Source organism: Neomonachus schauinslandi, chromosome 8, assembly GCF_002201575.2.
Source record: "Neomonachus schauinslandi chromosome 8, ASM220157v2, whole genome shotgun sequence".
Taxonomy (NCBI): Eukaryota; Metazoa; Chordata; class Mammalia; order Carnivora; family Phocidae; genus Neomonachus; species Neomonachus schauinslandi.
In genome coordinates this window covers 108,177,817-108,194,268 of record NC_058410.1, presented here as the reverse complement: position 1 = coordinate 108,194,268, position 16,452 = coordinate 108,177,817, and the positions used below count along the sequence as shown (strand labels likewise).

Sequence of the window (16,452 nt, the reverse complement as noted above, 5' to 3'; positions counted from 1 at the left end):
GGCATCCCGGAGAATGGTGGCTCTGCGGGCGTTACCAGGAGAATTCGCAGGACTGAGGGGGTTCCAAGGGCTCCAGGACAAGCGAAGGTGTGTCCGGGGGGTGGGGGTGGGGTGGTTCTGGGGAGTGAGCGACAGATTTAGGTTGCGGGGTTGTCAGGGGAATTTCTATAGATACCGGGAAGCAATGGGGGAGGTTGGGGCCGCGCGCCGTCCCTGGATCCCCGCCCCCAGCCCCGGGACTCCACCGCCCGCCCGCCCGCCCAGGGCTTCCTCGGGAGGGAGCGGAGACTGTGGCGCGGCGCGGCGCGGTGCGGCCTCGGTGGAACCGCCTCGTTCCCGCCCCACCGCGCCCCGACTCACATCGCCCCGCGTCCCGGGCGGCGTCGGGCCCCGCTCCCGGGTCCCGCTGCAACAGCCGCCGCCCGCCCGGAGCTAAGACCTCCCCGCCCCGCCCCGCAGCCGCGGGGTCGGAGGTCACCGGCAGCACCAACGAGACGCTGCGGGCGGGCGGACCCGATCGGGGGCGACCGGCGCGCAGCCTAGAAGGTCCCTTTGGAGGACTTTGCAGTCGGAGCAGGGAGCATGCGCAGACGCCAGAGGGCGCTCCGGGCCAACCGCGAAGCTAGCCCCGCGGGGGCGGGGCGGAGCGGTGCCGGGGCGGGGCGGGGCGGGGCGCGAGACGCGGGGCGGGACTGAGGAGGGAACCCGAGATGGGACCAGAGGTTTCCACTCCCGGGATCAGAAAAGGGACCGGGGTGGGGGAGAGACAAAAAAGGTGGGGGAAGGGCCTGAAAGGACAGAAGGGAGAAGGGCAAGGCGAGGGATTCCTAAAAAAGGGCTGGGGACAGGCGGAGGCAACTGGGTGAGGGTGAGGACATCCAGAGAGGGGCGGGGCTAGAAGACCCGCCGGAGGGTCTGGGAGGGACTTGCTCGCTCGGAAAAGCGTTCTGTTCGGCTCCCAGGTGTCTGCCCTGTCACCGCTGGGGCGCGGTACCGGCGCTAAACCCCTGGAAGTGGGGAGGGGGGCAGTGGAGCCTGCACACTTTCCACCCTGAGATCCCCCAAATTTTTTCCTTCAGGCTGCAACTCCAGAGGCTCTCCTGAGCCGCCAGCTCTGCCAGTCCGGGAGGGGCGGGCAGGGGCGTGGGAGAGGAAGGGCCGCGCTCCCGGGGCGGGCAGAGGCAGTCGGGGAGGCCTCGGGGTGGGGACTGGGTGTGGGGACCGACGGCGGGGTCCGTCCAGAACGGTCCGGACACCGGCGCGCAGCGAGGGTGAGACCCCAGCGGAATCCCATTCCCTCCCGTAAACTCCCAGCAGCCAGACTGGGAACCCCAGCTGACTCCCGGGGAAGTCCAAGAAAAAACTTTGGGGATCTGTCGAGAGGGTACTTGGCAGGACCGGACACTTCTCTTCTCCCTCTCACTGTCCGCGGAAAACCTTCCCATCCTTTTACCTCCCCAGTCCCTAGGGCCGCGCCGGCTCTGCCCTCGAGGGCGGGGTGAATTGGGAAGGTGGAACTCTTGAGCCCGGTTGCACCTGCGCGGGGGAGGGGGGGCGGGGGGCGGAAGGGGTTCAGCCCTGAGGGGAGGGTAATTCTTGAAGGAATCCAGCATGTTAGTAAGATCTGGTCCAGTGCTGAGTAGAGGTGGGGCGGGGGGAGGAAGGGTGAGGGGTGAGAGCTGATTTCTGAGCATTGTTTCTGTGGGCGGCAATTTCATACAAACTATAACCTGGAAGAGAGGGTGCAAATCCACTCTGAGGTCCCAGATGGCCCCTATTCTGTGCCGGACCCTCTCCCAAACGCCTCCTGCTGCCTGGAGCAGGGTCGGTGCTTTTAGGGAAAGTGGTTCCTCTTGGCCCTGAACGTAAACAGCCCATCCTGGCTGCTTTCCACAGGAAACTGACCGGAGGGACAGAACAGGAAGGAAGCAGATGGGTGTGGAAGCAGGGATGGGTGGCTCAGGACGTCTGAAGGTGTGCGGGGGTGGGTGCTCAGGGCTGGGAAGCAATGTAACTGTTACAGTCCAAACCTTGTTCCCAACTCCACAGCTGGGTCTTCTAGAGGCCTGGGATTTGGTGAGGCCCTCCTGTGCCCAGCTGCTGTCAGAATCCATCCCGGATCTCAAAGGCAACCTCGACCTAGGACATCCCTCAGCTTTCTATTGTGACCTTAGGCAAGTTTACCTCAATTTGTTTCAACCATCAAATGGGATAACAGAAACTACCTGATAGGATTGTTTTGAGGATGCATTATAGTATGTAAAATGCTAGTATAGTCCCTTGCACAAAGTAAACATTATAGAAAAGTTTGCTCTGGTTCTTTTTCTTCCTAAGGTGCTGTATATACCTGCCCAGAGCCCCAGCCTCATTCTGCCGGGTCTCATCTCTTAGCCACTGGACTATGAGCCCCTTGAGGGCAGGGCCCATCCCTTTTCTACTTCAGTAGTCATCCCCACCCCCAAGATACTCTGGTCCTGCTAGGGCCAGCCCCAAGGAGGGCTGGAGAGATGTGTTGAGAATTATCCGGTGAAACTGGAAATTGCTGCTGTAGGTAGAAGCCAGAAGCACAAGATTTTCCTCTGTCCTCGAGCTTAGAGACTAGATGAGGAACTGAGACGGGCAGAGGGCACAAAGAGAAACATTAGTACTAAACCTCGGGGTGCAGACTGTACGTACTTCTGGAGCTCAGGGAAGGGAGAGCTGGTATTGGCTGGAGGGGCTGAGAAGGGCTGAGAAGGGCTTCCTGGTGACGTGGTCCTTTTACCTGGCCTGAGCCTACAGCTGGAAAAGTGGGGCCTGTGTTGGGGGTGTGGAGGACTCAGGCTCACTGGGGTAGTCAGTGCACAATGAGGAATGGCGGAGTTAAAGCTGGCGAGGCGGGGAAGGGGCCAGTCTGCCCAAAGGCTCACTAGAAAAGCCTCCTCTTGCCTCCTTCCCAATCTTGGGCAACCCCAGAATTTGAGCTTCAGAAACTCTGGAGCCGAAAGGCCTGGCCTCAAGATCTGGCTCAGCCACTTAGTAGCTATGTGACCTCAGGCATTTATGCTCCCTGAGCCTCAGTGTAGCCATCTATACAATGGGAACAGGAATACCACCCATGTCTTCTGGTTGTTGGGAGGATGGAGGGAGATAATTCCTGCAGAGCACTTAGCACAGCCTGGCACATTGTAAGGGGCCAATAAATGGAAGGTGTTCTTGTCTTCTGGGCAGACTTTGTCACAATGTCAGGGCTGAACTCTGACTGGCCCCACGAGGGGGAGAGCCTCAGCCTTCAGGAGCCAGGTCCTCCAGCCAACTCAGACAGTGACCCAGGCCACTTGCCAGAGGAGCACCCTGAGGAGACGTCTGCTCAGGTAGTGGGAGCCCTTCCCTTCCCTCTGAGACCCAACGTGCCCTCCATCCTACAGACCTCCTCCCACTTCCACCACCTGGAAGGTAGTTAGCCTTTGTGCCCAGCCTCCCATGGCCCTTTTCTCTTTGCAGGAATCTCTGTCTCTACAGCCCCCTCAGGATGGGAGACCGGGGATTTGACTTTAAACTTACCTACATGAATACACATTACCTCTGGGTGGGGGGTGGTCTGTGTTGTCAAAGCAGGCTGTAGGCTTTGGCCCAATGAAGTAAAGGGGGGTGATTTAAAGCATAAGAAAGGATGCCATTTTGGGGTGTGGGGGCTCCCCAACCTGCCTCAATCAGACCACAGATGCCAGAGTGGATCAGCTGTCCTTATCTTGATCTTGAAGGAGGGGGTGCTTGGAAGTCATTCCAGATTGGAGAAGAGGTGGCAGTGAGGAGGGAGGAAAGAAGAGGAAGGCAAACCTAACCACCCCTCTCCTGCTGCATCTCCTCAGGATCCTAAAGTTCTGAGCTTGGGGCTCCCTGGCCTGGACACCGGCGGGGCCTCCAACTGGCCTGGGCTTCGGATCCTCCTGCAGCAGCTGCCTCCACAGGACAGTGATGTGGGTCTCTCCCTCTCTCCAGCGTCCCGAGCTCTCACCTCCCTCTCTCTATTTACTGTGGGTCCAGAAGCCAGAGAACATGGATCTAGGGCCTGGCTGGCTATGCCACTGATTGGAGAAGTCATCCCCCATCCCCAGCCTGAGTTTTCAAGTCTATACAATGGGTGCAATAGCATCTGCCCTGCCCACAATGCTTAGTTGAAGAGCAAATGAGAAAATGGACATGAACCACTTTTGAAACCGATAATGGAATGTACAAATGTAGAGAGTGTGGTCAAGTATTTATTGAGGCCCTATGTGTGCCCAGACTAAAGGCTTACACTTCAGTTCCGGGAGGGAGGGGGGCAAGACAGGAGAACATGGCATAAATTGGAAAAACAACAGAAAGTGATAGTGAGCCCCAGCTCACTGGGGGTAAGGATCTAAATTTGTGGTGACAGGGCTCAGTGCTGTGGGCTCTCAGGACCTGAGTGGTGGCCATTCCTGGGGGGAGGTGAGACTGGGGTAGACCCCTCCATCTCTTCCCTCTCTCCCTCTCCTTCTCATTGCCCTTCTGCGCTGTTTTCTTCTGCACCTCCGGGAGCTTCTACAACCTTCCTTTGACCCAGCAGCTAAGCCTTCTCCCTTCAGTCAAGCTCCAGTCTTGCCTGCTGGGGCTCTCCCAGTCTCAGTGGAGGCCTGTTTCTGCAGGAGCGCTACTGCCTGGCCCTTGGGGAGGATGAGCTGGCCGAGCTGCGGCTCTTCTGTGCCCAGCGGAGGCGGGAGGCCCTGGGACAGGGGGTGGCCTGCCTGGTACCTCCCAAGCTGGCAGAACACACCTGTGAGAAGGTATGTAGTGCCCTCCCCCATTCCCCTTTGCCTTCTCACTTCTGCAGAAGGGGCGAGCTCCAGGGATGGGGGGGGCGGCGGGGGAGGGGATGTTGGGGATTGACAGTTTGGCCCACTTGAAAAAGAAAAGCCAAGTTTAGGGGTTCTCGGTGGGGCCTGCAGTGGAGGTGGGCTTGCCGGGGGTATGGGGAGAACAGTTAGGTTGGGGTTGGGATGGAAGACCCAGGAGGGAAGCTAGGAGCGAGTGTGGCCTCTGTGCAGTCCAGCAACCCGCCCCCCCCCCCCCCCCCCCCCCCCCCCCCCCCCCCCCCGGTCCCCCGCCTGGCAGTGCAGGGAGCCGCTGAGGCCAGGCGAGTACGGAGTGTGCGCAGCCCCGGCCGGAGAGCGGCGCGGCTGGCACCCGGCGTGCTTTGCCTGCCAGGCCTGCGGCCAGGCCCTGCTACACCTCATCTACTTCTCCCACGATGGGCGTCTCTACTGCGGCCGTCATCATGCGGAGCTGCTGCGGCCGCGCTGCCCGGCTTGCGACCAGGTACGGGCCGGACGCGGGTTGCTGGGAGGGGGCTGCCCAGGGCCCAACGTGGCAGGGTGTAAGGGGACACCTCTGCCAGTACCGCGGAGCGAAGAACTCAGAACCAGCCTGGGACCTTGAGTTCTGGGCGTGGGGACCCGTTGCCTTGTGCCCTCCCCCACTGCAAACGGAGTCCCCCAGATTTTCTTGGACTGAGAGAATTTCTCCGGAGCAGGGACTGTTGGACAGCCGTTCATCTCGGGTGCCCAGTGCTGTGCCTGATCAGGCGAGGACCTGCCATAATGTCAGCATAAGAGACCGCGCGGAACCCTGGGTTGGGAGTCCAGGCGACCGGGGTCGCGCTTCTTCAGGCTGTGCCACCTGCTAGCGGGATTCTGGCTAGGCCAATCAGCCCTCCCTGCATCCGAGAGTGGAAGAGTAGATCAAATGGGATGTCTGTAGACGTGCTTTAGCGTTAACTGGGTATAAGGCGTGGTTACTGGGTGAATGAATGAGTGAGTGAGTGAATGAATGAATGAGTGAGTGAGTGAATGAATGAATGAATGAGCTGTTCTCCCTCCCTCTCCCAGCTGATCTTCTCCCGGCGCTGCACCGAGGCGGAGGGACGGCGCTGGCACGAGAACCACTTCTGCTGCCAGGACTGCGCCGGACCCTTGGGCGGGGGACGTTATGCCTTGCCGGGGGGCCGCCCCTGCTGCCCCCGCTGCTTTAAGAGTCGCTACTCGAATGCCGGCTCGAGCCAGGCCCCAACACTGGAAGGGAGGGCGCCGCTTGGTAAGGGAGAAGGTGCAGATCAAGGGGGAAGGGGGCAGCGGCTTGGGCTGGGCTGAGGAGGGGATTCTCCCGGGCTGGGACCCTCGCCCCGGTCCCACGCCGTCCCGTCCCTCCAGCAGCGCCCCCGTCCCCCCACCGCACCCCCCAGACCCGAGCCTCGGGGCCCGCAGCTCTCACCGCGCGTCCCTGGCCGGAGCGCTCCAAGGGCCTCCCGAACCCACCCCGCGCCACCGCTGGGGCTGCGGCGCGGGACTCGCTCCCGGACTGGGGACGCGGCCGCCCTCTGGTGGGCGGCGGCGGGGAGGGGCGGGGGAGCCTGGGAGAGGAGTCGTGGCGGCGGCGGCGCGCACGGCTCGGGGGCGGGGCGGGAGGCCGGATCCTGGCTGGAACTGGCTTCTGGGCCCGCCCCGCTCGGATCCGGGAGAGGGAGACTCCGGGCTCTGAGATGGGCGTTTTTGACCCGGCCCGGAACAGGGGAGGCGAGACTCGAGAGAGTTGCAGAGGGAGACTGCTCCCCGCTGGACGCCGCTACCATCTCCCGGGCAGCCCTTTTCGCCGCTGCCTCCCGCTCCAGTCCGGAAACCCAGAGGGGGCGGCTTCGATCCAGTCCGGAGCAGGAGGGTCCAGCTGGGGACGAGGCGGAGGCACCCACCAAAGGGCGGGAGCGGGGCCGCCTGGAGACGCCCCTCGATGCCAAGGAGGACGCCCCCTGCCCCACCTGCTCCTCTTCTTCTGACTCGGAACCCGAAGGCTTTTTCTTAGGTCAGCGCCTTCCCGGTCCCTGGAAGACCCCCGGAAGCCTCCAGGCTAGGCACAGCGACACCTCCAGGAAGCACTGCACCATTTGCTAGTGGCGCAGCCCGGAGAAGGGGGAGGGGATGTGATCTGTTAGGTGGGAGAGCTAGGCTCTCCTCCCCCCCTCTAAAAATCCTAGACTGAACGCAATCAGGGGCACGCCTGGGAGAGGCGGCCAGATCACAAACTTGGTGTGCTCCCTCTTAAGCCTGCAAAGTCTATCACTTCTGACGGAGACTTTCTTGGGGAACCCCACCCCGCAAAGCTACGCATCCCCTGCTGAACTAGCCCCTATGCTCACCCCCACAGGCTGGGACAGCCCCGTGCTCAGCATCTTCCTGAGCCAATGAAGTGGTCACTCAGAGACCACGTGCGGCGGTGCCCAGGTTGGCGAGCCGAAGGCCGGGGGGTGCCGGGGTGGGACGCGACCCAGCGACGGTAGTGCGGGGCCGCGCTCCCCGCCTTGCGGGGCTCGTGGACGCGCAGCCGGGGAGTTCTCCCTCTCCCCCAGGCGCCCGACCCCGGGGGGGCAGCGGCGCCCCCTGCCGGCCCGTCGCCGGCGGAAGTGCGAGACCGGAAGTTGCGTGCTGCGCCGGCGCCCACACGGTGCGTCGGGAGAGGCCTTGCGGGTCCTGAGGGTGCTGCTATGGCTTCCAGCGGGGTTGGCGTGAGCGCTGCCGGCGCGCCAAATGAAGCACCCGAAATTCCCGACAACGTGGGAGATTGGCTCCGGGGCGTTTACCGCTTCGCCACCGACAGGAACGATTTCCGGAGGTAACCGAAGACCCGGGAACTTGTCCCGTTCTGGTCCTCCGAGCCCCTCTGCCTACCTTCTCTACTTCCCTTCTTGGCCCAGGCTGGCCCCTGTATATTGCCAGCTTCTTGGCCTCTTAGTGGCTTTGGCTGTGCTTTGGAGCGGTCCTTGACTGGGAGAGTTCTCGTGCGGCAGAAGCGATCTTTTGAGTTAGTTGGCTATGTCTAGAGAATCTCACCCTGACCAGGGGGACCAGGGGGAAAAGAGGCGCCAACACAAACAAGCTTTTCGGCCCTGGGCGAGTGCTTAATTATTAAGGCCTTTGCATTAGATCCTGCCCTTATTAGCTAGAGAAACGAACTCTCAGTAACCATGTAGGTCTTGGGCAGCCTACCGTTGTAAAGCCCTACGTTCCTGCGATTCTAGAACCCAGTGTTTTTGCCTCGGAAGGTTTTTCCAGGGTGGTGATGGTCAGTCTTTTCCCCCAGTATCTTTCGTTAACTAAAGACAAGTGACTCCGTGACCACAGGGTAAATGAAACTTCCTTTTTCCAGGAACTTGATCCTCAATTTGGGACTTTTTGCCGCGGGCGTTTGGCTGGCCAGGAATTTGAGTGACATTGACCTAATGGCACCTCAGCCAGGGGTGTAGCCAAATAGGTAAGCACTTAACTACTGCTCTGCGTGTCTAGGAGCTCTAGAGGTTGAGAGAAGCAGTAATTTATATAATCTATTCACAAAATACAGGAAGGAGACTTCCAGAAGTCCCGTGGCTATTATTCCTAGTTAAATGTGTTTACAGATGTTGCAAGAAATTTTGAGTCTCTTACTAATTTCCTTCCAGTGCTTTTATAGTTCTAATGTCACGTGTTGTCCTGTGGTCTGATTGCAGACACATGGGACCCCCTGTGCTCTCCTTGAACCTTCCAAAAACAGAGCCTCCAATCTGTGACCGGCACAAGACTTGCCCTGATGGAAGTTGAAGTTTCATTCAGACGGGCACCTTCCCTTCCCAATTTCCTTTTCTCCACTGAGCCCGCTCAGAATTCCGTTCTCTGGTCAGCAGTCACGTTGCAACCAAAGTGTCGTCCTCTGTTCTGTAAAGTTCTGTACATAGTTCCTAAGTTTCTGCAGGGGGTGATCTTTGCTCTTGTCCTGAGGAATACCTAATGGTATTTTAACAAATATTTGGAATAAAGACTGTACACAAAAAATCATTTTATTCTTTTAATAAGAAACTTCAGCTTACAAAAACAAGGTGTAAAAAGTCAAGATTTACAAAAATCATAAAAACATGATTTATATTTCACACTCCAGAGACAGGAACAAGCCCCCAAACATGGATTGTAACAGAGGTGGTTTGCTTCATATTAAAAGGAAAAAAAAAAAGAAGGAAACTGTAGCCACTGTACATTGATGTCAACATAAGGTGAAACTTATTTTTGAGGAATTTCCACTTTTGAGCAGAACTAGGGGAAGAAGCCATTTGGTGTTGCATAGCATTTTAGTGCACCAGGTAGGTTTTCCAGGCACCAGAGGGGCATTGTTGCTGTCGTCAAGTGGGATTTGTTGGTCGAAGGAGGGCAGTCATGTGCAGTGGAGGCAAGGTGTAAGCAAGCCTGGGCAGTGGGCACTAAAGTGACACTGCTTGAGGAAGCTGCTTTCTTCACATGGGAATAGAGGTTTTCGGACCCTAAATTTGCAATAGTGTAACTGTCCAAGAGTTAGGAGTTCTTTGGAAATGGAGCATGTAAAGAACTGGCATGGAAAAGACTCGTGTAGGCTCAGAGAGATGTGGCGATGAAGAGTTTCCCCAGGCATTTCCCCCCCCCCCAGTTGATTCATTCTAGGCATTATTTATTTATTTTTTAAGTTTATTTAATCTCTCTGCACCCAGTGTGGGGCTCGAACTCATGACCTTGAGATCAAGAGTCACATGCTCTTCTAACTGAGCCAGCCAGGCACCCCATCTACTAGTCATTTTTTAAAATCCCGCTTTTCCATGCCAAGTCTCCTATGCAACTGGTATGGGATTAAAGGACATGGAAAGGGGGGGGGGTCAGTATGAATGCTCCACAGTGGCCTTAATTGTGAAGAGTTGACAGCTGTCTAGCAGTCTGTTCACAAAAGGTAAATAGGACAAAACAGTCCACTTTTTTGACCCTACCGGCATAAATCTCGCTCAGAAATCTGTTTGAGAATTAGACTGTGTATATATATTTTACAAAGCACCATTCTCTTGCAGTAATCAGATAGGTCCCATCTGTTAGGGAGGAGTTTGAGCGTGTGTGAATTCAGGCCTGTGGATGGCTTACCATGAAGCCAGTACCCTCTAAGAATCTACTGGGACCACAGATGATTTGACAGGTGTTAACACCCATCTTACTGGGTGTTAAGATGAGGAAGGGTCACATACACGAGAGCAGGGCTTAGGTTTGAAGCCATCACCTCCCAGATGGTGACCAGGAAGGAAACTTTTAAGCCATAGCATAGATTCTAAGCCCCTTCAGATCTGCATGTGACCACTGCTAAGACAAGAAATACCAGCACCTCCTGTCTGTTCTTCATAGGTATGAAACAGATCCTTGAAGTCTGTGACCCGATCTACTCATAACTGTGAACAGTTCTATTTTATAAAGTTTTTAAAAGTTGAAAATAAAAATCCAGCAAAAATTAAGACATGGCAGCTTCCAAAGCATAATTCATATTTCACTCAAAATTTTTATGTTTTAGCTTCAAGTAAGTGTTTACTGTTAGTTGGTTTATAAAGCCATAATACTGGCAAGGTAAGGTTTCATTTAAACTGGCTTAATTCCTCAAAGTGTTAAGAATTTAGCAAGTAAAGCTATCAAATCTACAATTTCCCAAAATGTCGACGAACAGTCATTAATTCTGTAAATTAAAATGTTGGCTTTCACCATTCCAACACAACATTCTCCCCAAGCGAAGTCAATTTCACATCTGTCACATGATTTTCGACCCTGGCTGGTTAACATAGTACTACAGAAAGCTCTTACACTACCTGGTTAGATTTTAAATGGAAATATGCCAGCAGAAATAAGTAAGGAAAAAGTCCACAAAAATGACCATTTGCCTCAATGCTAGAGTAGCTATGGTGTGTATTTAGAGCAATGTGTGGGTTGAAGGAATAAACACTAGGTTAAAGTCGAAGCCCTAGACCAAGAGAATGGTTAAACGTGAAAGATCTAAACTAAACTCACAGTCATATTTAGAAGGCGCTTTCAGCTTTAGTGCTGATTTCAAAAAGAATCTGAACCACCAAGGAGATGCATACTTACCCAGTAAAAAAAAAACAACCTTAGTTGCCATGGGAGATTTTGCTCCAAAAGTACAACCTCCTCACCTAATTAGGCTGAAGGAACCAATTATCAAATGTGCTTCAAGTGGTGAGCTTTTAAAACACCCTTTGGTGAAGTCTCATGAGCTCAATGGAAACCTTAAGGTCAGAGTAAAAGGAACAGGCTGTAAACAGCCCTGCAGGTGAGCAAACTGGGTCTTCTCCCCTTCCACAGCCACTCAGCACCATCCCAGTCGGCGCCTGCCAGGGAAAGGGGCCAGGGGGCTGGAACAGGTTCTTTGAGCCTTCTCTTTTGCTTATTACACAGTGCACTGGCTTGCCTTACAATCTAAAGGTTCACATATAGGGGATTGTGTACTACACTGCTTCCTGAAATTTTGTGCAAAAGAACTTCAGAACTAATGAAGGTAATACTTCAGGAGGAATGATTTTTGTTTGACTTCTATAAGTTGCCCAGCATTAGAAAAAAAGGCCCTTTCTGAACATTTGTGCTCTCCCAACCAGCTGGAAAAGCAACCCTTCCACTCATAAGGTATAACCCGAAAGGGGTAGAGTTTATGTTTGGGAAGAGGTAGCACTCCCAGCCTACCCGAAAAGGACCGAGTTAATGTTTGGAACATAAAAGGGGTGGTGAGAAAGAACGGGGTACATAGTCTGCCTTGAAAAGCAGCCATTTGATGAATAGTCACAAATCCAAAGATTTTGGACATTACAGTAAAATTTTAGAACCTGCTGGTAAGAATAATTATCTTTCACACACATGAGATGAAATGCTTTTAAAGTCTGATACCAAATGTCCTTTACACTGTACAGACCCATTTGCCACCCGAAATGACAAGGCGACATCCTTTCCCTTAATCTTTTCAATCCCATGCAAACCGTAACTGGGTACAAGGCACCAAATGTTATGAATTGTATAAAATTAGTTCACAAAGCTTTTATCAGTAAGTAAAACAAACTCCATCTCCCCCCTCCCTGCCTGCCCACCCGCATCCCGCCCCCCCATCCCAACCAAGTTTTCCTTCTGTACTACTGTTGATTTCTCTCAGGCTTATGCAGGGGCCTGGGCAGGGCCATGCCCCATGCCAGCCAATCCACGTCATTAGTTCTTGCACTTGGATGAAGCTATATAAGTGTAGCCAGAGTAGGGAACTCATACAATCATTGACTCTAGAAGCCTTGCCATTAAAAACAAAAATAAACTCTGCTATTGAGTCCATAGGACACATTAACACTTCTACAGTTTCTAATTTTATTCATGACATTTTAAGAGACATCTGGAAATTCTTTTCAGTGTGGCACTGCCCCCCTCAGCCTGAGAGGGGGCTGGATCAAAACTGGCAAGAGCTCTGCCCACCATTTACTAAGAGCTTCAGTTCCTGGCTGTTGAGGGCATTCCTAAATTTTTTTTTTTTTTTTTTTTTTAAACACTAGCATGGCTGCTCATCTCAGAGGCAACCACAAGTATGAGGGTCAAACTAGATTGAGGTAAAAATCCTTTTTGAGGGCCAGGGTGCATTCATCTTGGCTGGCTACAGCAGAAAGTAAACACACCAGCCAACTACAAAGGGTTCCTGGAACGGGACTCTAACTACTTGCCTGGGAGAAGCAGGCCCCGTAAGGTTCAGTTAGGAGATCTCGGGTTTGATTTGGCAGCATCTAGTCAACGTCTACCTGGTTCTTATCTTCTCTTTAGAATGTTTCAGTTTAAAGTAAGATGCAACTAAAAATCCATCTACTTCCAATATGTAAATAAATTAAAGGCAAAGGGACATTTCCCTCATAACAGCCATTGGCTTATGCAGCAGGGAACTCTTTAATAAAAATCTCCATAAATACTAACTTCTCAACAGCGTCTAGTGCTGCTGCCTCTGGGTACCTGAGGTGTCTGTGACTGCAGGGGCACCTTCGAGAGTACGCAGCTCAGTGAGGACTCTGGGGGTGGTTTCTACTCCAACTCATTTTAAACAATTTTACTAATTTGATAACAAGGGTGCTCAGCTAAGTTAAGCATTTATTTCACAAAGTCCTTAAACCTGCTTAATAATTCTTATAAATATTTGGTATAAAACTATTTTTAAAAATTAAATTTGAAGATCTTTTAATTTTCCATTAAATGTTCATTTTTCTTAAGTATTTCCCCCTGGACAGCCTGAGGGATGAAGTAGATGCTCTATTTAGTTCTTTTCCATTTGTAAGTTCTCTTTTTCTAGAATAACAAATATAGCATTCAAAGAAAGATGAGGCACAATTTATATTTTCCTTTTTACTCTCCTTGGGGTTTTGCTTGTTTTTTTGTTTTTGTTTTTGAGTTAATGGGCTTTTCCATTGCCATAAGAAGTCATCATCAATCCTGCCAACTTAAAAATGTGGATCTAGAGTATAGCTTTACCTCAGAGCCTCTGGCAGCATGGGCAGCTGTGACACTTTAAAACAGTGTCCAGGAGAGGGTGAGCCCGGGCCAAGCTTGTACAAAGAAGCCTGCAGTAGACAATATAAACCAAATAGCATAAAAAATGCCATACGCTATCGCTTCCAAATAAAAGCTAAATATTACAGAAACCTCACAGTGTTGGAAAAAGCAAGTTTAATTTAAAATATAGTCACTCCCCCTTCTTTATCAGGGTGAGCCATTTTCTGTCTGAATTTCCTCCATGTCTCAGTGCTGACAGGTCCTATGGGAGAGTCCATCTCAAAAGAGGTCAACAGCAAATGCTACAGATCTGCTCTGGAAATGGGGCTCATCAACACCCCCCCCAAGCTACGACTCTCATTCTTACCCGCTCTTTTCCCAACCTCCCACCGTTCCCCAAACTCCCTCCACATCTGCTTCCTTCAAGTGACAACTGTGACTTCTACCTGAATTGAAACATTAATATGATACACTCAGTCAGAAGATGAGCATTCATAGTGACAGGCTGAGGCGGGCTGCAGCAGCCCCTGCAGTCAGAGTTCCGGTTTGCGTTCACTTTTACTGCAGGACTGAGAAGGGAAATTCAGTAGTGCCTGATGAGGAGGAGGGTTTCCATCCGGGCAATTTCATTCCACTTAGAAACTGACCCCATATAAAAAGAAATATGTATTTCACTAGCACTTAAGTAAAGGACAGGGCACTCTTTTTTTTTTTTTTTCTCTCTGATGGACTGAGTGTAGGTGGGTAAACAAACAGTAGGGATTATCAAATTTGGGAGGAAACAGGCCAGGACCAGCAGCATGAACTGTTCGGACATATGGGGGCAGATTCCTAAGCCCTAGGAAAGCAGAAGTTCCCAAACCTTGTGCTGAACAAGAATGTTCTAGCCCTCCAGGTGCAAGAAAGAAGCTGCAGGCTAAGAAAAGCTGCATGCTGCACCAAGGTGAGAACAGGTGATGGGCATTCAGATAAGGCCTGGACCACCAGCTATCCCTGCCTACCCTCAACTGAGTTCTGAGACAGCCTCAGACAACTGGCCTAATGACCAATTTACACCAAACCATGTGCTTACCCTACACCCGAACCAGAGACATGCTACAGAACTGGGTAGCCAGGGGTGCCCTTAGGCTCAGCATGCAACAAAGAACAAGTCATGGACCAGTTTATTGCTTCCCCATATGAACTGCTCCTTCTTTAGAATGAAGGGACGTTCATGCCAGTCTCAAGACGACGTGGAATGATTAAATGACAGCAGCAGCCAGGGAGGGTAGGACACTTGAAAAACCTTCCGTTTTGCATGGGGCAAATTTGCTCTATGCATCTCATTCCACTCTTCCACTGCTATCCCCTAAAAAAAGGAAGTCTGGAAGTTTTCAACTCTTTGTGGGGTTGAAAAGGGTTTCAACCCTTTACTTCCTTTGTGGGGACAAAGCATTATTCACCTCTTGCCTTGGAACCAATCCCATCCAGCAAACTGCCAGCCCAGGGCCCCACCTCATGTGCTCTGTCCAGGGCTGCTCACATCAGGAGGGTTCTTCTGGGGCCGCAAGGAAGTCCTGATTAGTGGGGGAATCGCGTAATGGAAAGAAAACATGGCTGCTCTCCCAGCTGCATATGATCAATTTACCCCCTCTTTCCTCCACCCAGATCCTCTCTATTCAGAAGCAACTGATGAAAGAATCTTCATAGAAGTTACTCCTTTTGATTTGTTATCAAAGGAGGGAATTCCCAAATCCATTCAAAAGAAAGTGACTACAGATTTTATGACAGAACATGAGTCACCTAGCACCTTCTCTGCTGTAGCCCCAGTGAGGCAAACCTAGTACTCTGTTCCTGCACTAAACCTTATTTCCTGTAAGAGGAAAGATATACGAACACCAATAGTTTAAAAGCAAGCCAGTCCTTGAAACATGCCTCCCATTCAGGGGAAGGACCGTGGTCTGCCCTCATCGTTGTTGCTGGACTGCACCTGAGCTTGGAGTTGGGTTTCTGAAATTCTTGCATTGCCCTGAACTGTTCTTTGAGTGTAAAAAAGGATGTAGGCTTGAGTTTTGCACACTTCCTCGACACTGCATACATTCAGCTTTGAGTCATTGCAGTGGACCCAAAAACCTAGGAAACCAAAGGAAAGAAAGAGAGAAAGTGACTACCCCACTCATATTTCCAATCGGCAGGCAAAACCGGGAGATGAAGAAAGGGACAGAGGAGTTCTGAACAGAACCAACCCCTGACTGGTGGGGCGCGGGTTGGGGAGGGGGTGTGGAAGATTGGTAAACGAAACCAACAGACTTTCCTGCAACCACTGGCTTTGACTCCACCCAAGCCCACCCTCGATACTACTTAAAGTATCGACTGACTGTAATTTTTGTCCTCATTTTATTCAGGTTCTTTCATTGCCCACTAGGGCCTTCTACAAAAGTAGCCTGAAGATTGGGGGCTAAGAGAAGGGAAGAGGAGGGGCGAGGTGAAATGTACATGGAGGAGTGATAAAGGGGAATTTAGAAGGAATAAAAAGTTATTTCACCCCAGCTGCCTTAAGGGCTGAGGGGCTCATGACAAAAAACACAGCCGCAGCCCACCCACCTCAGTGCACAGTAGCTGGGAGGCTGTGCTCTGGGGGGACAAGGACTGAAAGCTCCTTCAGCGGGGCCCTTGTACCCCCCATACCTCCTATGGTAAGGACATAGGAAGTGCTCAGGAAATGTCTTCAGCTTTATTGGGAGCTGGGGCTGGTGAGATTCATACAGTATCTCCATGAGGTTATGAAAGTCATAGCATTTCTGCTTAACCACGAAGGAAATGGAGGTCTGCAGAAGTATTAATAACAATGAGAAACCTCTAAAATTAATTAAGCATTATGTGCTAGGAACCATGCTAAGTACTTTTATATGTGTTGGTTCCTGTCAATTCTTAGAACAATCTTCTGTTGTCACTTGGTGATATATCCAAAATTTGAATTCAACTTTCATAATTCTTTCCACTAGATTTTCATGTATGTAGTATCCCTATAGATGAAATAAAAGGAAAGCAATGGAATGTGGACTCGCCAACCCTTTTCCGTGTCCCCCACCCCACAGAG

At 52.3% G+C, this 16,452-nt stretch overlaps 2 protein-coding genes across 2 annotated transcripts; both read left to right on the top strand.

The window, feature by feature from the left end:
• Positions 1-2,106: 2,106 nt before the first annotated feature.
• On the top strand, positions 2,107-6,945 carry PRICKLE4 (prickle planar cell polarity protein 4). The gene is made up of 7 exons (XM_021691886.2): positions 2,107-2,174; positions 3,211-3,353; positions 3,852-3,959; positions 4,650-4,787; positions 5,116-5,319; positions 5,889-6,093; positions 6,568-6,945. Exons 2-7 carry the CDS (start codon positions 3,222-3,224, stop codon positions 6,942-6,944), a joined length of 1,164 nt encoding a protein of 387 aa, XP_021547561.1. The 5' UTR covers positions 2,107-2,174; positions 3,211-3,221; the 3' UTR covers position 6,945.
• Positions 6,946-7,005: 60 nt separating this feature from the next.
• Positions 7,006-8,896, top strand: TOMM6 (translocase of outer mitochondrial membrane 6). Its single transcript, XM_021691885.2, has 3 exons — positions 7,006-7,662; positions 8,197-8,301; positions 8,534-8,896. Exons 1-2 carry the CDS (start codon positions 7,535-7,537, stop codon positions 8,291-8,293), a joined length of 225 nt encoding a protein of 74 aa, XP_021547560.1. The 5' UTR covers positions 7,006-7,534; the 3' UTR covers positions 8,294-8,301; positions 8,534-8,896.
• The last annotated feature ends 7,556 nt before the right edge of the window (positions 8,897-16,452 follow it).